At 37.7% G+C, this 27,015-nt stretch overlaps 1 protein-coding gene across 1 annotated transcript in view; it reads right to left on the minus strand.

Annotated features, from left to right (window-relative positions):
- Positions 1-27,015, minus strand: part of pdhx (pyruvate dehydrogenase complex component X) — a 76,949-nt gene that overhangs the window by 42,784 nt on the left and 7,150 nt on the right. Inside the window, exon 3 of the mRNA XM_066701055.1 lies at positions 18,936-19,036. Coding sequence (XP_066557152.1) covers positions 18,936-19,036 — 101 coding nt within the window. The remainder of the gene's footprint in view (positions 1-18,935; positions 19,037-27,015) is intronic.

Consider the following 27,015-nt stretch of genomic DNA (forward strand, 5'->3'; position numbering starts at 1 on the left):
AATGACTTTTCCTGATCAATATTTCTGACCGATGGAACTAAGCATCCGATTTGTTCTACTTTAACAAAATATGAATGACGTGCACAAACTGCGATACGAAGTGCCATGCTGCTTTACTCTTTATATTCACTTTGAATGTGCCTGGTTACATTGCGAGAAACTCTGCATACTCTGTGGTGGTCTACTTTCAAGTGATTGATCAAGTTTGATGTGTTGAAATAGTTTGCAATTCAAGATATCTTTCACTATTTATAGACATCTTTAAATGTTTAAATATCTGTAAGTGTATTTCAGATCTTTAAATATTTAGAGATCTTTAAATTAATTAGAGATCTCTAAATTAATTTCAGATATCTTTAAATGTTCTGAAGATCTCTAAATGAATCTTTATATTAAAGTGCAAAACATTTAAAGATATCCGAAATTAATTTAGAGATCTCTCTAATTAATTTAAATATATCTCTAAATAAATTAAGTACATTTGCACATACCTTAAACATAATGTTTCAGGGTTTCCTGCTGCTGTATTTACATATATTATTAAAAAAAAAAAAAAAAAAAAAAAAAAAAAAAAGCTTGCTGCCTGGCCCAACAAATGCTTGAACGTCTTTTTTTTCTTTTTTTTTTTTCTTTACAAAAAAACACAAGCCCTTTCGATCTTGTCCCCGTCCCCCCCAACCAATCCGCTCTCATTCTATAGGTAAATACTTAATAGGAAAATATCAGAATCGGTATCAGCCGATCTTGTTATATGAATATCGGTATCGGCCCAGAATTTTCATATCGGTGCATCCCTAACACAAATACTTGTAAAACTTGCTCTGTGCAGAGATGTCAGAATTTAAACTTTACATATATTTGAATTTATTGGAGAAAAATATTGCACACATGCATTTCTTCTGTTAAATATTTTTGTTAATTCAAGGGTAAGAACAATTAATCTGAATAAATGAATACATAAGAAAGTTTACAAACGAGAGGAGGCCATTCGATCCATCATACTTGTTTGGTGTCCATTAATAACTAAGTGATCCAAGGATACTATCCAGTCTATTTTTAAATGTTCCCAAAGTTTCAGCTTCAACCACATTGCTGGGGAGTTTGTTCCAGATTGTGACAACTCTCTGTGTGAAGAAGTGTGTCCTGTTTTCTGTCGTGAATGCCTTGAAGCCCAATTTCCATTTGTGTCCCCGGGTGCGTGTGTCCCTGCTGATCTGGAAAAGCTCCTCTGGTTTGATGTGGTTGATGCCTTTCATGATTTTGAAGACTTGGCTCAAGTCCCCATGTAGTCTCCTCTGTTCCAGGGTGAAAAGGTTCAATTCCCTCAGTCTCTGCGAGTAGGACATTACCTTCAAACCTGGAGTAAGTCTGGTTGCTCTCCTATGAACTGCCTCTAGAGCAGCGATATCTTTCTTGAAGTGTGGTGCCCAGCAAAGGCCCTAATACTGATCCCTGTGGAACTCCACTAACAACCTCACTCCAGTTAGAAGCAACTCCTCTTATCGACACCCTCTGTTTCCTATACATCAACCAGTTCATAATCCATCTACTTACATTACCCTGAATAACTACAGCTTCCAATCTGAGGATCAGTCTTAGGTGTAGGACCTTATCAAAAACGTTTTGAAAATCTAAGTATATCATATCATATGCTTTCACTTGATCTACAGCTGCAGTTGCAAGTTCAGAAAATTCAAATAAATTAGTAATACATGATCTGCTTCGTCTAAACCCATGTTGACTATCTCCAAGAATATGGTTTTCATTAAGATGCTCCTCTATTCTCTGTCTAATCATTGTTCCCAACAAAATTAAGTAATGCAGGTGAGACTGTAATTTCCTGACTCATTTTGTCCCCTTTCTTGTGGATTGGTATGCCATTTGCTGTCTTCCAGTCAGTTGGCACATCCCCTGTTCCAAGTGTCATTTGGAATATTTGAGTTAGCAGCCTATAAATAATTTCCCTAATTTCTTTAAGTACTGTCGTAAATATACCATCTGGCCCAGGTGATTTGTTTGATTTTAATTCTGCTAGTCCCTTTAATACCTCCTCCTCATTTATCCTGATCTCTCTTAGGGTTTGACCGGACTGATTGTTAACCTGTGGCATGTTATCCGTTTTTTCTTTTGTAAAATCCTCTGTGAAATACTCATTGTATAGACAACACATGAGACTCCACCTCTACATGTCCAGGAACACAACAGGCACGCAATACCATGGCACTCCTTATTTACATCTGGCAGGGGATGAATGGGCAAGTAGAGTATGACCTGTGATTTTGTATTCTTTTCAAATTAATTTGAAAGGAGAACAACTTAAGGCAATTTTCCAGTGAGACCGCTCCCTCCTGTCTGGGGATTTTCCATGTCAGACTTGCTTACACTTCTTGTGTCAGCAGCCTTATGGCATACCATAGTAATGCTTAATATTTAGTTTTTCTTTAGTAATAGTATTATTATGTATTAAGAATGATATATAAATATAAAAGAGAGGACATTGTCAAGTAAGACTTATTTCAGCCATGTTTTCCAGCACACACTTAACTGGTATGTGGGTGGGTTCACTTCAGACAACATAAGTATACTGTGTCCATTTTAGGACATCCTCACAAAATCCAAAACAAAAAACAAACAGGCTATAGGGTATATGGTTTTATTCACCACTGTAAATTCCACTATGAGTTGGAAGTACATTAACCGGTTACAGGATTCAAATAATAGTTTGTTAAATATGGCAAGAAGTGGAAGAAACTGTGCATTATTTTGTATAGTTACTTGAGTGAAAAAAAAGAGAATTTGTAAAAACTAAATTTGTTAGTTGTGCTGTAATTTTTTTAATTACCAAATGGAGTTTCAAGATTTAGGATATAACAATATATGTTTTGTGTTATGCACACAAAATATGCTAAATGCCATCTTGGTGAATTTTAAACATACACCTCAAAAAAGAGTAAATAAAAACCTGTCACTATCATTGTAATGTAACACAGTAGTCTCCAAATGTATTCAGACCCTTCAAAATGTGTGTAACCAAAATTTGATTTAGCAAATATATACAGGCTAACACTAAGGATTTGTTGACATATACAAATCAAAAGTATTCACCCCCCTTGGCATTTTTCCTATGTTGTTGCCTCACAACCTGGAATTAAAATTGATTTCATGGGGGTTTGTATCATTTCATTTACACAACATGCCTACCACTTTGAAGATGCAAAATATTTTTGATTGTGAAACAAACAAGAAATAAGACAACAAAAAAAAAGATCCAGCTCCTTCAAGTTGGATGGGTTTGCTGGTCTACTGCAATCTTTAAGTCATACCACAGATTCTCAATTGGATTGAGGTCTGGGCTTTGACTAGGCCATTCCAAGACATTTAAAGGTTTCCCCTTAAACCACTGAAGTGTTGCTTTAGCAGTATGCTTAGGGTCATTGTCCTGCTGGAAGGTGAACCTCAGTCCCAGTCTCAACTCTCTGGAAGACTGAAACAGGTTTCCCTCAAGAATATCCCTGTATTTAGCACCATCCATCATTCCTTCAATTCTGACCAGTTTCCCAGTCCCTGCCGATGAAAAACTTGATGTTTTCGGGGTGATGAGAGATGTTGGGTTTGTGCCAGACATAGCGTTTCCTTGATGGCCAAAAAGCTCAATTTTACCTTCTTCCATATGTTTGGGGACTCTTCCACATGCCTTTTGGCGAACAGCAAACGTGTTTGCTTTGTTTTTCTACGCAATGGCTTTTTTCTGGTCAGTCTTGCATAAAGCCCAGCTTTGTAGAGTGTATGGCTTAAAGTGGTCCTATGGACAGATACTCCAATCTCCACAGTGGAGCTTTGCAGCTCTTTCAGGGTTATCTTTGGTCTCTTTGTTGCCTCTCTGATTAATGCCCTCCTTGTCTGGTCCGTGAGTTTTGGTGGGTGGCCCGCCCTTGGCAGGTTTGTTGTGGTGCCGTATTCTTAAATTTTTTTTAATAATGGATTTAATGGTGCTCTGTGGGATGTTCAAAGTTTTGGATATTTTTTTATAACCCAACCCTGATCTGTACTTCTCCACAACTTTGTCCCTGACCTGTTTGGAGAGCTCCTTGGTCTTCATGGTGCCGCTTGCTTGGTGGTGCCCCTTGCTCAGTGGTGTTGCAGACTCTGGGGCCTTTCATAACAGGTGTATATAACAGAGATCATGTGACAGATCATGGGACACATCATGTGACACTTAGATTGCACACAGGTGGACTTTAACTAATTATGTGACTTCTGAAGGTAATTGGTTACACCAGATCTTATTTAGGGGCTTCATAGCAAAGGGGGTGAATACTTTAGCACGGACCACTTTTCCTTTTTTTATTATTTTGATTTTTTTTTTTTTAAGAAATTATTTTTTTCATTTCACTTCACCAATTTGGACTATTTTGTGTATGTCCATTACATGAAATCCAAATAAAAATCAATTTAAATTACAGGTTGTAATGCAACAAAATAGGAAAAATTCCCAAGGGGTTGAATACTTTCACAAGGCACTGTATGTTAACCCACCTAAAAGCCAACCACCCTTCTGCGATAACAGCAATGACAGAAAGGGAAAAAGGAACACAATAAACAAATTAATATTAAGGTAGCTACATACATGGTATGTTTCTGATTTTATTTAAGGAAGACCAGTAGTCTATATGTTGAGTGTGATTTGAAAACAGGAAGAGTAAATCATTTAGTTAAGTGGATTGTATAAATTAGCTGGCTAGCTTGTATTTCGCTGTTATGACTGGAAAACATTGCCACAAGGCACGTTAAGGCATTTGCATCGCAGATCACATTGCTAAACTATTATTGAATTAAAATTAAATTGATCATTTAATACAAATGTAAAAAGAAAGCCATCAACAGCTGTGAAATTATCGATAGTCAAAATATTTGTCATGCACATCACTACAACTGACTATGCTGTGCAATTTGTAACCTATTACAAAACTTGCATTGATATAACTTTTTTTTCCCTGCTTGAATTGTTTAAAATGATGAGCACATACAAAACTATTTATATCTTCTTCCATCAATTAAAGTCCCCTGCTGTGAATTCACACGAAGAAAGCCTCATACCTCTTATACAAGCCATGTTAACACAGCCAACAAAATCGAAATGATGTTCTGTATTTTTATTATACAACTAATATTTAAAAACTACTGACTATGACTTAGTTACTACAAAACAAAAGTACAGGCAATAGCAATCAACACAGAAAAAGCAGGAAGTGCAAAGTTGCTCTCTATGGCATAAAAACACCCAGCTCCACATACTGAAATCAGAATAAATTTTTCAAGGGAATGGCAAGCCTGTGAAATGTATTCTGGTTCTGATGCAGCTTGCAATCTCCACAGCGCTATAACTCAGACTGGCAGAATGAAGGCACACTAATGCATGCAACCCACAATTAGAAACTCAAAGAAATATTAATTATGTGAATGTATTTATAGCACTGAATTAATAATGTATTCCCATGAGCTGTTCCTGGAACAATTACATTTTTCAAGTATTTAATTTTCTTTGAGACAGAAGGCAGTTACTACCATAACAGAATTTCACCTAACTCTGGGAGCACAAGACCACCATCATCTGGACCATTATGATTACTGCAATTTCCAAGCATTGTTTTGCCTGTTTTTTTCCCCATTTCCTGTGTGGGCATCACACCAGCCCACTTCTAACTTCCAAGGAATCTCTCATTCAGCTTTCAAAACGATTTCTTCATGTAATTAAGAAATGCAATAAAAATAGGAAACAAAGTGTAAACATGTTTTCAATTATATTTCAGGTATAAAACAAATTGCCTCCTTATTTACAAACTTTCAGGCACATTTATATCCATCTAGAGATGGGTTTATATGTATCTAGAGAGAGAGAAAGCCTTGCAAAATTGTTCAGACACTCTGTTTTCACATTTTGTTGGTTTAAATTAAAGCTGCAATCATGACACTTTGATATAGGAATTAATGTTTTATAGACAACCTACTCCACACAAGTCATGACTGCATAATTATTCAAATACTTTGGGACTCTATCTGTGTGCAATAATAGCGGTTCTCATGATTTCACAAAAAAATAACTCCCATCTCTGTGAGGTTCCTCATAGTTCAATGACTGAGATAGGAGGAAATGTGCATCAGTCAAGAAGGAAGCCATTACTAAAAATAAGCCATCTCAAATCCAGTATTGTAGTTTGCAACAATGTACCCGAGTGATCCTGCAAAAATGCGTCAAAAGGTCTAGTGGCCAGATGGGACCAATTTGTACATTTTTAATCTAAATGCGAAGTGTTACATTTGGCGCAGATCTAACACAGCACATCTCCTAGTCAACACCATCCCTACAGTCAAGCCTGGTGGTGATATCATGCTATGGGGATGTCTCCTCAGCAGGGACTGAAAATCTTGTTGTGACTGAAGGAAACATGGATGGAGCAAAGTATAGGCAAATACTAAGGGAAAACTGTGAAGTGCGTAAAGAATAAGAAAGTGAATGTCCTTAAGTGGCCCATTCAAAGTCCTGCCTGAATTCTAATTTTGTAGCAGGGTTTCCCTCAGATATATTCCAAAAATCGTTGACGTCTGGCCATACAAATGCATGAACATTGAAAATAATTTACATAAAAACTACCACAGGGCTAAATGAACATAAAAACAAGTGTGTTAAATTAAACATCACAATGCAAGAAGCGGAGAATAAAATGTACAAGTTCTCTTGCCCCTGCTGTGTGGAATCTGTGGAAAGATGCGAAAACTGCTGTCCTTAAGCGAGCCGTAAGCAACTTGAAAGTGCAATTCTGCCAAGAAGAATGAGCAAAAAATTGCATATGTATTTGTTCCTCAAACTTTATTATAATGTACTATTTTATCTTATATAGTGTATAAACAATATGTATGTTCTATAAAAACAGAAATTGGAAAAAGGTAACAGCAGACCATTTTGTCCCTGGATTCTGACTCCCTCTTGTTGAATGCCATTCACTTTATTTAGGAAAATTGCATTAGAAAAACAAAGCACTTTGAATGGAGTCCTGTATCCCATTTTTTGTGTATTTTAATGTTTTTTTTTGTAAACATATTACTATATAGTATTTGATTGGATCAAAAGATTGTGCATTATGAAATGCAGTTAAACTGATTTAATGCACCTATGCTGCATTGCCACATATACAGTATCAAATAATTAAGGAACTAACTTTTCATCAAATTTTGTCTCTGCACATTCTGATTCTCATGTGTCCCTTTGACTTTTTTGCACTGTTCACAGAGATAGATTTATTAAGATGTGTCTTAACATTTCAGACTAAAAAGGGGCAAACAAAAAAGATGCAATTTCCTCAGCCTCCCCAGAGAGGGTCACTCGAGGAAGCTCATAATTTCCTCCTTAAACATTGAGTGATAATTACAGTTTACAAGTCTCTTACAGAGTGATAGACAGATACAGAGAAAGATTCATAAATTGTGGAACCAGTTTTATACTTCTTGAAATGGAAATATGTCCAGTAAAAATAAAATTGATTCAGTTTTTGCTTTCAGATTGTACACATCAAGACTTTTTGTGGAGCTTATGCTTTACTAAAAGTTGCCATGCTTAATTAAGGAATTGCTAAGTGTATTTGAGGTCATTCTGCATACAGCTACTGCTTGTACACTCATAATATAGATTCAGAGACTGATTTCCCCATTATTATTGTAAAACTAGGGCCATTGCAGTTAACCAAAAAGAAAAAAAACACTTTGCACTTTATAATTCCTAATATTTTTGTACCTTGGTAGGATGTTCACTAGTTTTAAACTGTACTAATTAGAGTGATTCTATTACATAATTGATAATGCATAGTGACATAACTACTCGTTCCACTATTCTGACTGCTTGTAAATTATGCAATCAGGCACAATTTCATAAACCCACAGATTAAGGGATGCAGAACTGAATGCATTTAAAAAGCATTTTAATTGAATAAATTAATTAGTCTTTTAGCTTAACCCTTCTGAACTCAATCTGTTCCATACAGATTTGTTCTGAGCTGTGGGGGATGCCAGGGAGATAGTTCCTGATGATGAATTATGATGCAGGAACATGGAGTATTCTAGCTGTCATTACATCAGACAGTATTTAAATCTGCATCCAAATACAGTGCTATCTAAGTTGTAAAGAGGGGATAGAAGTCACAGACTGAGACTGGAATGGCATATGGATAACTGCAGTCAGTGGAACAGGGTCCAATGGAATATTTCATACATCAAATACATAATTGGAGAGCTTTCACTTCCACCCTTTTGTGACTGGACAGAATTGGGTCTTTTATATATCAAAAAAATAAATAAATAAATAAATAAATAAATAATAATAATAATAATAATACAAAAAGTATAGCCTATACAGATAAGAGGTACCATAGTTCTAAGTCAGTTTAAAATTGGCATGGGTTATCAATTTAGAACCACCTAAAAGGAGAGGGAGAGAGATGTATTCATAGAGATAGAGATACATAGATACATACATACATACAAACAAATAAATCTAAATCTGGGGGAGGTCTTCACCGCTGTAAATCAACAAAGCCTAACGATGATGATAATAATATAAAATGTATTTTGTGACTTTCAAATGATACTTGTGTAACCCTTTTGATGCAAAACTCAAACAAAAGGTTAAGTTGAGTTATGTAATCCACACATATTATTAACAGATCTGATTGTTGTGGACAGGACAGGACTTCTCTTATTGAAGTTTAGAAGCAATGATATCATCTGATCTGCATAACAATACAAAATTACACTATCATTAATCTTGTCCAAAGATAACAGATTTAAAGGGAATAAAACACAATAAAAAGCAGTTTATTAAAATCAAGAAATATATCTTTACTTCATCCAACAGTGGATGGACAAGCAGCTGAATTTTAAAAAGGGTGCGATCTCGATAGTACTTGAGTTCCAATGTTATGCTCGCCTTGAGCTCTGCTTTTAGTCAGCAATTTTAAAAGATTGCAGGCCTCTACACCTGACAACACAGCAGAATGCAGCTGTAACTTGCGCCAGGTGGAACGAAATGTATGCCTCAGTAATTCAGCTAATTTGCAATGAACCGCCCTATTTAAATTAGGTATGCACTCAGGTTTGCAGTGGACAGACATGAAGACGGATCACCACCAGACAAATTATTAGGTGTATGTTTTGTTGTATTGGAGATATTGGGTAATAACGATGGACTGGCGTCCCTTCCTGGGTGAATAGTATAATTGTATATTAAAATGAGAATTTGTGAAATAATCCAGGGTAGTTTGCGAAGAATATTTGTAATGGTACATTGATGGTCACATATTATTCACAAAATTAAAGAGTGGTACAGTTTGCGATTTCTGATTGCAGCCTCATTAATGTTTGGTCATGTTATTGGAATATGAGTCCAGTCTATATATTCCATGACATTCCACTCTGAACCAAATGACAATACATTCGCTTTCCGATTTCAGAATTGGTTCATCAAAGCATCTATGACTTCTGCAATACATTTTAATACATTTTGATATTGAGGACTGTGAAATACTAGGTTAGTCACTGTTAGACTTAGAGGTCTGTGAAAGCCCGTAGGCATAACTGCATGATGCCTTTCGGTGGGTGATTCTAGTTCATTGTAAATACAGAAGTATTTACAAGTTGCAAACAGAAGTATTTACAAGTTGCCACAGAGAGAGACCGGAGAGTACAGGTGAGAGGTAGCCATCTTGTTGTTTGACTAGTTTCAGAATAGTCTTAGCATTGCTCATTTTGTTTTAAGTTTGCCTTAAATTGACGTTAGCATTGTCTGTAGTTTGCCTAAATTGAAGTCAATTCAGTTCAGCTGCCTGAGTTGGTGAAAGTAAACAGGTTGTAGAAGGGAGTTTCTGTCTAGGACTAGCAGGAATTCTGTTGCAGGAGGAGCCAGGTGGGGCCAGTTAGGTGTGAATTGGGGGTAGGTATACAAAAGCTACTTAAAGCAGCTGTTGATAAACAGCTGTGCTGTTTCTCGCTGACAAAAGTTAGGCAGTTGACTAGCAGCAGGAACCAAGAGAAGTATAAAGAAACAAACAAAAAAAAGTTACATTTAGAAGCATGTGGCCACTACAGTGTCAGGTTTGCAGAATGATTGCCTTCCTGGATGAACTCATTCAAGAAGGCTTCATTTGTGAACGTTGTTGGCAGGCTGAAATCCTAGAGATCAAGGTTTGTGATCTTGAGGCTCAGATTGTCGATCTGCACTGTATTAGGGATATAGAAGAACTGGTCAATCAGCCCATGAGAGAGATGGTGTGCACGCCAAAACCTAGGAGAGTTGAGACCTTAGAGCAGGACAGCGTAGAGAACTGCTGGGTTACAGTAGGTCGTAACCACAGAAAAGGGCGTGCACAACCCCTAGAGACACCCCAAGAGCTTGAATTGCCCAACAGGTTCCAACTGCTGGACACCGAGTTGGACAGTGACAGCTCAGAGGGTGATGGGGGGGCAGTTGAGCACCAGAGCACCATGGTGCCCACTCCCCCCCAGAAGAAGGAGGTAGTTATAGTAGGAGACTCAATTGTTAGAGGTGTAGATCACACAGTGTGTTCTAGTGACAAGGAGACCCGCATGGTATCTTGCCTGCCTGGTGCTCAGGTTGCAGATCTCCCTAAACTAGTAGACGGGCTACAGGCCAAAGCCGGGGGGAATCCACTGGTCATGGTCCACATTGGAACCAATGACATAGGAAAAGGTAGGACAGAGGTTCTGCAAGACAAATTTAAAGAGTTAGGAACAAAACTAAAGAGCAGAACCTCCACGGTAGTTTTCTCTGAAATACTTCCGGTACCACGTGCCAGGCCAGGGAGACAGGCAGAGATTAGAAAGTTTAACACGTGGTTGAAAGCTTGGTGTAGGGAAGAGGGGTTTAGGTTTATGGAGCATTGCTCTTTCTTCTGGGATAGATGGGACCTGTACAAACCGGACAGTCTACATCTAAACAGAAGGGGGGCTAATGCATTGGGAGAGCGTATGTGCAGTGAAATTGAGAATCATTTAAACTAGGAACCAGGGGGGCAGGGAGCTCTGACAATGGGAGATGTTCCACTAAGGAAAGAAAACCAAGGGAAACTGCTAGTAGGAAAGACCTCCCAGAGAGGGTCACTCGAGGAAGCTCATAATTTCCTCCTTAAACATTGAGTGATAATTACAGTTTACAAGTCTCTAAAGAGTTAGGAACAAAACTAAAGAGCAGAACCTCCATGGTAGTTTTCTCTGAAATACTTCCGGTATCACCTGAAATGTTTGTACCTCAATGCCAGGAGTATAAGGAACAAGATGTTAGACTTGGAAGCCACAGTGCTGGCATGTGACTATGATGTTGTAGGAGTGACAGAAACATGGCTTACAGAAAATTATGGGGATGAATACAAGTTGAAAGGATACACACAGTTTAGGAGAGAAAGGCAAAATCGAAGAGGGGGTGGGGTAGCATTATATGTGAACAATGACATTGAGGCAGAAGAACTCAAATTGGATCCCAAAACAGAATCTTTGTGGGTGAAACTTTTGAACAAGAGATCTGGAGGATTAGCGGTAGGAGTGTGTTACAGGCCACCCAACTCAGATATTCAGAAAGATGCTGCATTGTACAGTGTAATCAGGACTGCATGTAGCAAGGATGTGGCTGTTATAATGGGGGATTTCAATTTCCCAAACTTAGACTGGGAAAGCCCAGTGGGGACTACAGAAGCAGAAATGGAAATGGTTGAGATGGTAAATGACTGCTTTCTAACTCAATTTGTCAGGGAACCAACCAGAGAGAGCGCATGTATTGACTTGATCTTTTCAAATGACCAAGATAGAGTCAGGGGGACAGTAGTTAGAGAACCAATGGCAAATTGTTGGCATAAAATTGACACAGAGAACTTAGTGGAGCGCAAATGCTGTTACGCATACGCAACAAGACTTTTGCCTTTTTCAAATACTCCTGAAAGTCTCGGGATGATTGCAAGACTAAGACAATTTCAAACATATTTAAGTAATTTATGATTTGCCTTTGACATTATGTGGGTTTGTATAGTGTTGGTAAGTATTTAAAGAGATTAAGATGATCTGTGGAGGCTTTTGGGATACATGCATGGGGATACAAGACACCAGAAATGTTTCACCTCAGGACCTAGTCTAAATGGTAGCAAATTTGCACCAATCCTTCTGTGTGAATGGAGCAGGAATAAGAATGCCGGCATATGACGCATCACATTCTTGCGTTGTCGGCGGAGTACGTTCGCTAATTGGCGTAACCAGCTAAACAAGTTGACTACAAGACAACCAAGTTAAGCCACCAAGAACTTGTGACCATAGCTGGTACGCGAAAATGGACTGGGTCATTAAAAAGGGCAGGAGTTGAAAATAATGTAGTTGCAGCATTGAGTGTTATTGATCAACCAACAGGTTGGTGAGGTATGTAATGCTAACTATTCTCACTGCTCACACATATGTCAGCAGTTATATACTAATAAATCACACAAAATACATCTCTATACATAGGCAAACGTATTAGACTGATTTACAGTATACACTGACTGTGGTTTGTTTAAAGTTATTTAAGGCATTAATATCAAACTTAAAAATAAATGAAAAATAAAAGTTATTTTGAGCAATCAATCAACTGCAGATCTGCACAACCAGAATTGTGGTATAGATATACGCACAATGTGATGTCATGCTTTTTTTTTTTTTTCTTCATTTATTTTAGTTGATTTAACTTTGTTGCATTATATGTCAAGACCCCACAAAATGCCATATACTGAGTTAACTGGTTTAAAAGATCTGTGACCGCTGGGTCCAGTGACCACACACAACCATACAAGCTGATGAGATGGTCAAAACATGAAAACGCACCGTAAATCGACGCATCGTTTGCATTTCCCTCTGGACTATTTGTTCTTGGTAGTGAGTACAACCGAATTGGTGTCCTGCTTAGAACCAATAGCCCAGTAAAACATAATGGAAGGAAACTGGCAAAACGATGAAAGGATCGAACTTTTACAAATACATCCAGAATATCGGCCCGGTCTCCTGTCCCAAGTCCACATGCTTTTGTAGTAACTCGTTCACAAGGCTACAATGCTTTTATGGGCATTCTCAGTTGTGTGTAAAAGGGTCCATGCCAAGATTTTTCCGGCATTGAAATCCAGTGTGAATGGGGGTGCAATAGGAATAAGGCAGGCAAACACTGCCTGCATTGTGCTGGTATTTCAGTGTGAAAGGGCTTAAATACAGGAGAATTCCTAAAACTCCAATGTCAACATAAGTCAACCCTGGCATTGGATGGGTAAAATTCTCTCAACCAAACAAAATCACGATAAAATTCCAAAATGCCTAATACATGTGTAAATATCTGAATATTGTATAAGCCTATTTAACTGAAATGTAACTAACCATAAAATCAATTTCCTTACCTGACCTCCCCATGGACACAAATTCCCAATCCCAGTATCTCTGTAATGGTGTGCAACTGATTGATTGAGGTAAGGACTGTTATTCAGATTAATGTCTGGCAGGTCATGTAGGGGCAGTATAAGCTAGGTGCTGACAGCAGTCACAAATCAAAAGTGGCACCGGAGAGCTTGTTCTCAGCATATGAACCGATTGAAAGTCTGTTCTGTTCTGCATTCGAGGTCTACACCAATAAATCTTCGAAGTTTTTGTGCTCCAGTTCCTAAAGCATGAGATGTCATACCCTATTAATTGGCAGCATAGTATTTATTGAGCTAAGGTGTCAGCATGTAAGAAGCAGACAGACAAAGTTCACCAATGTCAGAGAAAGGGTATAACAGACACATTTAACGGTAGGCTTAACATTTATAAATTGTATTCAGTGACATGCTTTAAGAAAAATAGATGATTCCAATTAAAAACACATTTTTGTTATTTAAGTTTTATTTAGTTTAGCCTCATAGAAAAGCAATACAAGGTATTACTGATGGCTCCAAATGTAGCATTTGTTTCCTTTCAAAACTGCCAAAACCTTTTCAGAGAACAAAACAGATCTGCAAATACTATAAAGCAGGGGATTTTGCCCAGCACTGGTATCCGGGTATTAGAAATGTATCAAAATGATTTGTATATTATGACCTGTATGTTTCACCATAGAAGAACTTAAAAATCAACAAAAAGAGATCTAATATTAGAAATGGCTGCTATTATTCATCATTGTAACTTGGTCTCAGTAATGAATCCAAGCCTATCAATCTATCTGTTCACTCACTACTGCTCTCCACATTATTCCCCAGGTTTCCATGGAAACACCCCCATTCCTACTGCAGCTGCCACTCATTAAATAAGACCTTTTCCATCTTTCTTGTTGTCTAATATAGACCTTCTCAGTGCAGGGGAATTTTCAGCACAAACAAAGCACAACAAATGTTTTAGCATTAAGTAATTTAACATATCCGGGAGCCTCTTGATAAAAAAAAAACAGGACACTGAAATCAACACACAACCCCACTCCCATTAATTATACTACTACTACATTTTACAATTAGTATAAGAACATTATGAACCCAAATCATTTTCAAAGTAAATATGCAACAAAAAATACAAATGAATCAGCTATTAAAAACAAAAGAGCAAGGACCAAATGGCCAAAACATGAATGTCAAATATTAGTGATCTAATGAGTATTCAAAAGCATAAATTAATTCCAAATATTTTGGCATCGGTTCAGAGACTTCCTCCACTTGCACAGATTAAAATTATCAGCTCCTGTGGGTAGAGCCTGCTTAGGTCTTGATCATACAGTTCAGGAAATTCTTTACTGCTTTAATTTATTTATGAAGTGCTAAATCAGGAAATATCATGATAGTTAAGTAGTGAAGATTTCAGAATATGAAGCAAAGTCATTATGCATTTTTTTTTATTGTTAACAATTAGGAGGTCTTGAGTTTATTTTTCATGAGGGTGGGATTTCCCCCTCATGTTGTACTAAATATGGGAGGGTATATTTTAGGGAAAAGTACATTGCATAAAAATAAAACTATACAGCTGTAATGGTTTGTTGCAAATGCTAAAAATGTTCACCAAAACCACTTCATTTATCCTAATCTCTGTATCTGGTCCATTGTAAGCAAGAACTAGGCTACCGGATGTGAAATGACAGCTATTGGTTTCAAAATGTCATGCTTTAGTTTCTATAATGTATTAAAGATGGTGACCAATAGTCAAGAAACAGTATGAACATTTTGTGACATTTTAAGTAACCAGTGTGAATTAACATTAGTATGAATATTTTAATTTAGTATGGATATTCACGGAAATGGAGACATTTATATTTCTAAACAAATAAAATTATATGATTGAAAGTTGTTACAACCTAAAACTGCAAAGATTTTTCACAAACTTCACTATGTTGAAAAACAAGTCACAGGTAGGCCTATTTTTCTCTCATCCAGAATGATATGAATGTATTCTTCCCCATTATTGCTTACCGCTTTGGTCACGGATATATTCACACACATGCTCTAATAGAATATCACAATCGACATCTGCTTCACCATTTTGAGTCTGACTGTAAAAAGTGTCAAAGTGTAAAAAGAGCAAATACTCTCTCATGCATATAAATACAAATAGAGGCTAATTACTGCCACCTTCACAATTATAAAAGGTCCTTGTCAAATGTAACTAGGTTGTCATTTCCCTTTTCATTTAAGAACGTATTTTTAAAATGTATACTTTTGCATCGCATAAAACGTAACACTGCATTTATTTTGCATCTAGTGGAAAGTAACATTATGCGTTACCATGACCTCTGGATATTATTATAATAAGTTTTCTTACTGGTAAAGTGTCAATGCTTTTTAATTAGGCCTACTTATAATTAGAGTCCTGCGTTTTACGTGACCTGCATTCACTCAATAAGTCATTCTATTAAAATGTATTGGCATGATGATTGAGTGGCATCTGCTATGGATTATTTAAAGGGACATGCATCCCTTCATTACCAATACATCCTATTTAATATTATTCATTGGAATGTGTAAATAATGAAATGCTTCAGATTACAAGTAGGAACATGTAATTTATTATCCACAGAGTAAAAATAGCAAAAATAGTAGCACATGAAATGTCACGCACACTTCAGTGAAATAAAATGTCCTGTGCATTAGGTTTAAGCTTGGTCAGTTAGTTAACCCTGCCCTGCACAGATTGATGTTTTTCTGTAAATAATTGCCCATAAGAAGAAATAGGCTACTTCTTTCAGCATCTACAGGATGGAAAACTAGTACATATCTTTTAGCCTTTCATGTTACATTGGGAAATAATTCTCAGTTCTTAATCCAAAATTCCTTCAAAGTCATTACTGACATTTTCTTTTGCATACGTTAGGTATTGTCAGTTTCTGATTTACAGCCGGCATCAAAACCTGGAATATAATATAATGGGAGGGCTTCCAGATCCAAACTACACACTTTTTGGGGGTTGAATATCCTTACTGACACCCGAAACTTATGAGCCTGGAGGAGGAGGACAACACTCAATCACACTTCACTGTGCTCGAAATTCAACCAATGATATAAACCCCCATTATCATAATTAACACATAACAAGTCACATTCCCAAGCATCAGCTCGCTTCTGTAGCACTGCAAACAAGATTGCTCTTGCTTAAATTCAGATCAACATTCCTTCGCATCCCCAGACTCCGCCTTTGCAGCAGCTCTTTGGCTCCACCCACTGTGTGCATGTGTGGGCCTGCGTGTGTATTTGTGTGCGTGTTCCAAGACCAGAATAACTCAATTACTTCAATCACTACTTTTTCAACCTACTTTTAATAGGGGGATATCTGAACTACTAAAAATATATATATATTATATATATATATACACTCACCTAAAGGATTATTAGGAACACCATACTAATACTGTGTTTGACCCCCTTTCGAACTGCCTTAATTCTACGTGGCATTGATTCAACAAGGTGCTGAAAGCATTCTTTAGAAATGTTGGCCCATATTGATAGGATAGCATCTTGCAGTTGATGGAGATTTGTGGGATGCACATCCAGGGCACGAAGCTCCCGTTCCACCACATCCTAAAGATGCTCTATTGGGTTGAGATCTGGTGACTGTGGGGGCCAGTTTAGTACAGTGAACTCATTGTCATGTTCAAGAAACCAATTTGAAATGATTCGACCTTTGTGACATGGTGCATTATCCTGCTGGAAGTAGCCATCAGAGGATGGGTACATGGTGGTCATAAAGGGATGGACATGGTCAGAAACAATGCTCAGGTAGGCATTTAAACGATGCCCAATTGGCACTAAGGGGCCAAAAGTGTGCCAAGAAAACATCCCCCACACCATTACACCACCACCACCAGCCTGCACAGTGGTAACAAGGCATGATGGATCCATGTTCTCATTCTGTTTACGCCAAATTCTGACTCTACCATCTGAATGTCTCAACAGAAATCGAGACTCATCAGACCAGGCAACATTTTTCCAGTCTTCAACTGTCCAATTTTGGTGAGCTTGTGCAAATTGTAGCCTCTTTTTCCTATTTGTAGTGGAGATGAGTGGTACCCGGTGGGGTCTTCTGCTGTTGTAGCCCATCCGCCTCAAGGTTGTACGTGTTGTGGCTTCACAAATGCTTTGCTGCATACCTCGGTTGTAACGAGTGGTTATTTCAGTCAAAGTTGCTCTTCTATCAGCTTGAATCAGTCGGCCCATTCTCCTCTGACCTCTAGCATCAACAAGGCATTTTCGCCCCCACAGGACTGCCGCATACTGGATGTTTTTTCCTTTTCACACCATTCTTTGTAAACCCTAGAAATGGTTGTGCATGAAAATCCCAGTAACTGAGCAGATTGTGAAATACTCAGACCGGCCCGTCTGGCACCAACAACCATGCCACGCTCAAAATTGCTTAAATCACCTTACTTTCCCATTCAGACATTCAGGTTGGAGTTCAGGAGATTGTCTTGACCAGGACCACACCCCTAAATGCATTGAAGCAACTGCCATGTGATTGGTTGGTTAGATAATTGCATTAATGAGAAATTGAACAGGTGTTCCTAATAATCCTTTAGGTGAGTGTATATACTGTATATTCTTGTATAATTGTCATGTATTGCAGAAGAGTTCCCGAGCAAAGTGAGCTTTCCAGACCAAATTCAGAAGAGAAGAAAAAAGTTTGGTATAATAATTATATTGAGAATTAGAGCATAAAAGAGAAAGCGGAGAAAAATGCAGCTCATCAACATGAAACTTGCTTTCCCTGGTGCACTGAGCTTTAAAAACAGCTTTAATTAGAGAGGGAGAAACAAAAAACACTCCCATGCACTCTTTTCTTTTCTATATTCTAAATATAGATACAAATGAAAAATAGAATGGAGCAGAAAGGAAAAACTGACAAAATGGTAATCAGTCAGCAGATAAAAAGTAGACCAGGAAAAAAAATATATACAAGATGCATCCTTCCCTGCATTATCTGAACTGAAGTTTTCTGGAGAAATTTGAACAAATTTAGGTTGGAAAAAAGCTGTGGCATTATTCATGTAGTTTCTAGCAATAGTGAGTATTCTTACATTTTCATTGTACCTAAGCATATTCTACTTACATTACATCAGCACATCTACATATAAATCTAGGATGCACCACCTACAGAAACTAATTATGCTTCTACTACAAGATTAGATATGTGACAATTATATTTTCTACCCAGAAACAAGCATTACCATAAACAAAGATGTAAAACTGTGTAAATTAATTCAACTTCAGTGGGTCTGAAGAATTGCTCAAATTTCCAGACCATTAGTTCAAAAGGGGAACAGCTAATAAAAAATAAAAAAGTCAAATGAAAGAACAAAAAATAATGTATATTTTTTCATAACTAAATTAAAGTTTCAAAGTGAAAAAGAGCTGTTCACTTACCAGGATTTTTGCCAGGATGCCATCCTCATTGGAGTCCAGGGTAACCACAGCCTTGTCTGTCTCAATTTCACAAAGGGCATCCCCAGCTTGCACCATCTCTCCTGAAAAATAAACAGAACAAAGTGCTCAAAGTCCACATGGAGTAGCCTTAAACATAACTCAGATAAGTTAGCAGGTAAGTGTAGTGCATAACTTGCACTACACTAGAACCTATTATTGAGACAGCAAGTGCAGCCAGGCAGTGTTGGAAAATGTCAAATGCATTGAGAATTAAGAATATCCTGAAGCCCTCCAATTTGTTTTTGAAGAGAGATGACATGTAATTGTGTTTTTATTATGTATTTTCAAATACATTACATTATGCAAATTGCAAAATATGAATACACTATCTATACATAGCATTGATGTCTAGTAGAAATGGGATGATTCTCTCTTACTTAATTATTTTATGGCATGCTCAACCCAAAACAAACATCTCTCAATGGTTTAAGTCATGCCAAATGATATGCCTTAAGTGGAAAAAATTGAATTGGAAAAGCAGTCAAAAGAAGTAATTACCATTTGTGAACAAGTGGGCTTGCTGTATATTGCAGGGACTGCAGATTATACTTAGAATGTGCTTAAAGCAACAAGATTAACATGGTCTAGACTGTGTTACACTGCTGTTGTAATTCAGCCATAACCATTTAAATTTGTCACTTAAAGCGTAACTTGCACGACTCATTAAATCATGGTTTTATGCATCTTTATTTGTTGTTATAGTGTATAAGTGAGATACATACCACTCTTCCAGAATGATTCTATTATATAAGCAACTTCAAAAAATAAAAATAAAAAATAAAATAGGCCTAATGGCTGATGACAAAAAACAGTATATGCACTTCTTCAGTGTTTCAGGATGCGTATGTCATAACTTCCTGTATAGCGGAAACGTGGTATGGATCTTATACACTATAACAACACATGAAGACACTTAAAATTGTGATTTTAGGAATTATGCAAATTATGCTTTAAGGAAAGGCATTGGTCATGACTGAAATTCATATGAAAATGCAGTCACTGTTAGCTTCAGGTGCCGATATTGTGACAGGTGAGCTTCCCATCGCCACATGGACTTGCTGTGCCGGTCTGGGTGGCTTCATCGACTGAAGCCCCTTTTCCACTAACCACATTTAGCTGTAGCTCAGCATGGCTGTGCCAGTCCAGGGGGTTTCCATTAGGACTCAGCTGAACCTCCACCTGTGCCCAAACTAGTTTCAGGCGGCATAGTTTCATACATTATATCAGCTGAGTCCCAAACTGGTCCGGGGCACGTACTGTGATGTCCCTTATGCAACGCCACTGCATTTGGAAATTGTAACTACAGTAATGACAGCCGCTCTTGATGCAAGAGATGCGGTAGAAACTTTTCCAAAGAAGGAATGTGTGCGTTTACCTTGGGAAAACGATTAATCTGGAGCAGTTATGTACGGTGCCACACAGGATTATTTGCTTGGAGCAGAAAGACATTTAAAAGTTTTTGAAAAGATCGCAAAAATCTTGCTGGAGAAAGGACTGCATCGTACTGCAATACAATGTGCCCTGACAAAGAACATTCCTTTTTTTTGTTATAAATACAAGCAAATATGAAATATTCATCCTGGATTAAAATTAAATGTAAATTCTCTAAAAATTCTCAAAATTTTCTCAAAATGATTTAAATGGCATGGTTTCTAGCTTCCTATTAAAACTATTAAAATGTTTAAAACAGAGGCTAATTTTTATGTGATCAACTGCATGAAGAAATCGTATATTTTAATTATATTTGTAATCCCTCACTATCACTATAACAATAAGTTAATGGTAATCCAAGTATACACGCTTTAGTGCAGAAATACAAGCCTTAGAACCTTACAAACTTAGCGATTAATACAACTGATCCATTAATTACAGGTTCAAAGGTGTTTTTTAAAGGAATCCCATTCACAAAAAAAGTTGATGGCACACGTGATGTGTGATTATTTTATTTTGCGACATTGATAAAGCTGTAGGTAGAAAAAATACTAACACTTAATTTGTGGAAAAACTGTTCAAGTAAGTTACGGATCCCAGAGTGTTGAAGCCATATTTACACCGATCAGCCATAACATTATGACCACCTGCCTAATATTGTGTAGGTCCCCATTTTGCCACCAAAACAGCCCTGACCCGTCGAGGCATGGACTCCACTAGACCTCTGAAAGTGTGCTGTGGTATCTGGCACCAAGACGTTAGCAGCAGATCCTTTAAGTCCTGTAAGTTGCGAGGTGGGGCCTCCATGGATCGGACTTGTTTGTCCAGCACATCCCACAAATGCTCAATTGGATTGAGATCTGGGGAATTTGGAGGCCAAGTCAACACCTTGAACTCGTGATTCATCAGACCAGGCCACCTTCTTCCATTGCTCCGTGGTCCAGTTCTGATGCTCACGTGCCCATTGTAGGCACTTTTGGCAGTGGACAGGGGTCAGCATAGGCACCCTGACTGGTCTGCAGCTACGCAGCCCCATACGCAACAAACTGCGATGCACTGTGTGTTCTGACACCTTTCTATCAGAACCAGCATTCACTTTTTCAGCAATTTGAGCTACAGTAGCTTGTGTTGGATCGGACCACACTGGCCAGCCTTCGCTCCCCACGTGCATCAATGTGCCTTGGCCGCCCATGAGCCTGTCGCCGGCTCACCACTTCTCCTTCCTTGTACCACTTTTGATAGGTACTGACCACTGCAGACCGGGAACACCCCACAAGAGCTGCAGTTTTGGAGATGCTGACCCAGTCGTCTAGCCATCACAATTTGGCCCTTTTTAAAGCCGCTCAGATCCTTACGCTTGCCTTACGCTTTCACTTGCTGCCTAATATATCCCACCCACTGACAGGTGCCATGATAATGAGATTATCAGTGTTATTCACTTCACCTGTCAGTGGTCATAATGTTATGGCTGATCGGTGTATATATACATGCATTTGTCTTGCTTAAGAAACTGGCTGTGACTGTCATACAGTATATTTCATGATATAGATATGTAGTGGCTACACAGGACAGATTTAAACCCAGGCGCACTGTATTTAAAAATGCAATGCAGTTCATTCTACCACAGATAAATAATAAGGGAGAATATCTGGATAATTAAATTAAGCTATATTGTCAATGTTAATCAGATCATGATACAGGGAGAAATAACCCGGTTATTTACGATGCGCCCAGTAAACAAAATAAACTAGATGCAATTTTAAGTGATTTGTTTTATATATTGTTTCAATGTGTCCCGGTTTCTACTTTTGAATATCTGTTATAACTTATACTATAAGACTGTTAGATATCGTAAAAATGTTTCAGCCCAAAGTTTATTGCACTTTAATGTTAGAGGTATTCAGCCTCCAGTTTAAAACACTAAATGCCAACTGTCCCACACTGCGTTTTGACATTTCGTGTCTCACAGTCACTTCCTAGGGCAGCCGTACCTCATGACAAAGTAGTGGAAACGCTGTCGGGCAAAGTTTAGGTGTACAGTTACAGCACGGCCACGAGGAGATGCACCTGAACATGGCTAATGGATACTGACTTGGGGAACATTGTGGAGTTTTGTTGTATTCAGACCAATGTGCGGTTTTGTTTCATGTATTTAAATAAAAGTATCTTATTGTACTTTGATTTTTTTAGTTTTATTTTTCCTTCAGGAACTCTGTAATAATTCAGTTGAGGACGGGTCGTTTTATAGAGTTCCGGTAATTAGTGTCGGCAGCTGTGCTTTTCGCCCCATAGACAGTCAGGTGCGCGAGCACACATTCACTGCGTGTGGGTTTGCAGTTTGCCCAGCAGGCTGCCAGCTATGCAAGCACCTTCCAGCACCGTTGTGGCACGATATATTTTATGACGTCATGCTGGATCCCAGGGTGGGGGGGGTTTGACTTGAATCAAGCTGTTATACAAAAAGCACATTTATATTGTAGTGTATATATCACTGTAGTTAAAAGTGGGAAAAGTTATACATACATGTGTTTTATATAGATATATGGATTTAATTCACAATAATAATAATAATAATAATAATAATAATAATAATAATAATAATAATAATTGAAAACTCAATGTTTTAACTAATTATTTGCTATACTAAACGGTGAATTTTGGTATATCCAGGAATACCATAACAAAAATCTTCGGACGAGCATTAGGTCTAGTAATAAATAATGAGCGTGTTGTTTGGTGATCCTGGTTGAAAAGTCATGCCCTCACTAAGCTTTTGTAATGTGTCCATTAGCAATGGACCTGAAACCACAAGTGCTGAGTTAACAGGGAACAGCAACATAATAGTTAATTAAACCCAAAAGAGGTAAACGCACAACCAGGATGTTAACTGGATGACCATTGGTGGACAAAATAAAGGACGTGGAACTTGTTTACAAGCTGCCTGGCTGATGACGCTTTGGTAAATACCATAGATTAACAGCTGGCCTAATCAGTGGGTTGTGTGCAGCCACTGCCAGGTAAATCAAGTGATGCTAGTCTGACCTCAGACACACTGTGATGGAAAGGGCACAAGGACATTTGACAGGAAATCCTGATCCTAGTCATGAACTGTATGGTTACCAGCTTCCTAATGATTCCAATTCCAATTCCAATTCAAAATATTCAAAAAATGCAAGATATTAGATCTTTCTTGGTTCACTGTCAGTTTCCATGAACACAACTTTATTCTACTATTGTTTTTGTCTCACATTTTCATAAATGTGAAGTGCTCATTACATTGAAATGTAAAAAAATCTAAATAAATACAAAAATGCAACAAAACTGAGCTACGAGATATGTCTAGGAACCCTATCCTGAAACTTTCATACACAGAAGAATACATTAAATGAATGATTATATGGATCTTCAGAATACAGGGCAATCATCTTCTGTAGAATACATTGACAGGCAAATTAAACAGGCAATTAACATGTCAGAAAACACATCAATCTAACATATTGTTAAACAGAAAACAATTAAAAAACAAAGCAAGTCTAACTAAAGAAAAAATAAAATGTATGCCAAGTAATGTGTATATAAATCAGTGTAAATATTAAATAGGATATTTTAAAATAAAAAGTTCTCACATCTGTTTTCAAAAGTATTGCATAAGGTGTACAAGATCAAAAACAGATTACAAACTGTTTCTACTTAAACAGGTATTTAATAAGAACTGTATGTCTATTCCCAAAGCTGTCTGTTGAACTACAGAAAGCAACTGGAGCTACCAAAAGCACACAGCAGACGCAAATGCATTTTCTATATACTATTTTTTACTAACCTATTTAAAGGAAAACAGAATACAAATCAAATGCATATTCTACTAGATTCTTCTCCTTCAAATGTATTCCTATTTGGCACAATTACGTCAACATAACTGTATAATTGTTTAGAGAAGGGTAATTTCACTTTCATGGGGCGAAGAACTGATGGAAATATTTTGCAAGCTACATTGCCCTCTGCTGTTACATAACCTCACAGCACTTCTCAAAGCAATCTTGAAAAAGTCCAATAGTGATAATCAAGAAAATTGAAAACCCCATAGGCTGAGACTTTTTTTTAAGACTGTAAATCCCTTCTGTATTTTATTTTCAATTAAGTATACCTTCAAAATTTAAACTGTGGATGTGAGATGTCACTATCTGTACCCTGTATGACAGGCTGTATCTAAAGCACCCCATTCACACTGGCTTTGAATGCCTGAAAATTGCCAGCAAGGATCCATTCACACAGAAAAGAGAGATTGACGGCAAGAGCGCTGTAGCCCTGGGAACAAGACGCTACAGAAGCCTGTGGATTTGAAAGAGGAGACACGGACCCATATTCTGGACGTGTTTGTACAAGTTCAATAATTTCTCCAGTTTCCTTTCATTTAGTTTACTGGGCTAAAGGTTCTAACCAGGGCGCCGGTTCGGTTCAGACTCACTACCAAGAACTAGTCAAGAGGGAAAGAGCAAACAATACGTCAATCAAGGTGCATTTCGCGCTATGAGCAGTTCACCAGGTTGTATGGTTATGTGTTTTTGCGGTGTGGTCACAGATCATTTGAACCAGTGAACCCAGTATGAGACTCGGCTCTTGGTTCATGGTCGCATGACAAGAGGCATTTTGTGGGGTCTTGACATACTGCAGCAAAGTTAAATCAACTGAAATGAGGAAAATAAAGCATGACATTACATTGTGTGTATATCTATATCTTCCAAAAGTCTGGGTTTGCAGATCTGCAATTGATTGATTGCTCAAAACAACTTATTTTTTAAAAGTTTGACATTACTGCATTAAAATAAAATACTGCATTCAAAACAAACTACCATCAGTGTCACTGTAATGCAGTCTAAAGGCTCATTCACACTAGAGGTTTGTTTCGTATTCAGTGCAGTTTGGTTCTTTTGGAGAAGAGTGTGAACAACAAATTACGATTGGCAAACAAACTGAAACTTAGTTCAGTTTAATTGGAAAACTCGAATATGACACACGAGGGTCTTGGATCTTTTTCAAAAAGAAAACGAACTCCACATTTCACAGAGTGCCACGGATTACACTGTCAGAAAATGAGATTAGACGTTTATGCAATATTATATACTGTACTTAATGTGTGTGTGTGTGTGTGTGTGTGTGTGTGTGTGTGTGTATTACAGTTCGTATTATTTTGGTATATCTGCCAAACAAATAGAATAAATCACTATGAGGTCTGTTCTTGTAATGTTTTATACACATAAAACATTTTGCACAAATTATTATTAATACTTGCAAGTCATCTTTAATTAAATCAACAAAATGACCAAGTTATTATTAATAATAATATTAAAAATTGAGATACATCTATGCGCAAGATATTTAACGATATTATTAAAACAACACATTACATTTAATTAGATTAATCGTCTTGGCTAAATAATGTTAATGCTTCAAACTGTTGTTATCTACAGGACTTTAAATATATATTTGTCACAGCTGTATTGAATTTAACCAAGTAAAATATAGACTTTTCCTAGCTTTTGTAGTGTGCAGTTTGTGAACGACTCATTTTTTCCGGTTCAAGTCTATCTAACCAATCCTGATTCGGTCTCCATTGGTTTGAGTCACTGAATCAGTGAACGAAATGAATCGATTCACCAAAATGAACTGAATCAAATGAATCGATTCACTAAAAAGAATCGAACTGCCCATCACTAGTCACAAGTTCTTGGTCAAAGGTGGCTTAACCTTTGTGTTGTGGTCACAAAAATGACAATTAGACTACGAACCTTGCCGGAAAAATGCCGGTAACGACCTGCCAGCAATTACCCATTCACACAGACCTTGCTGGCAACAAAAATGACGCCAAATTGTGAATTGGGTTTAACTTCCTGAGCAGTATTTTCAATGAAAGAACAGAAAGTCACACATACAATATACTGTTAAATATTGATTTATTCATACACACGCACACAAGCGCACGCAGACACATACATATATATATACATACATATATACATACACACCGATCAGCCATAACATTATGAGCACCTGCCTAATATTGTGTAGGTCCCGTATCTGGCACCAAGACGTTAGCAGCAGATCGTTTAAGTCCTATAAGTTGTGAGGTGGGGCCTCCATGGATCGGACTTGTTTGTCCAGCACATCCCACAGATGCTCGATTGGATTGAGATCTGGGGAATTTGGAGGCCATGTCAACACCTTGAACTCGTGATTCATCAGACCAGGCCACCTTCTTCCATTGCTCCGTGGTCCAGTTCTGATGCTCACGTGCCCATTGTAGGTGCTTTCGGCAGTGGACAGGGGTCAGCATGAGCACCCTGACTGGTCTGTGGCTACACAGCCCCATACGCAACAAACTGCGATGCACTGTGTGTACTAACACCTTTCTATCAGAACCAGCATTCACTTTTTCAGCAATTTGAGCTACAGTAGCTCGTCTGTTGGATCGGACCACACAGGCCAGCCTTCGCTCCCCAAGTGCATCAATGAGCCTTGGCCGCCCAGGACCACTTTTGATTGGTACTGACCACTGCAGACTGGGAACACCCCACAAGAGCTGCGGTTTTGG

The sequence above is a fragment of the Amia ocellicauda genome, chromosome 4 (genome assembly GCF_036373705.1).
Source record: "Amia ocellicauda isolate fAmiCal2 chromosome 4, fAmiCal2.hap1, whole genome shotgun sequence".
Taxonomy (NCBI): domain Eukaryota; kingdom Metazoa; phylum Chordata; class Actinopteri; order Amiiformes; family Amiidae; genus Amia; species Amia ocellicauda.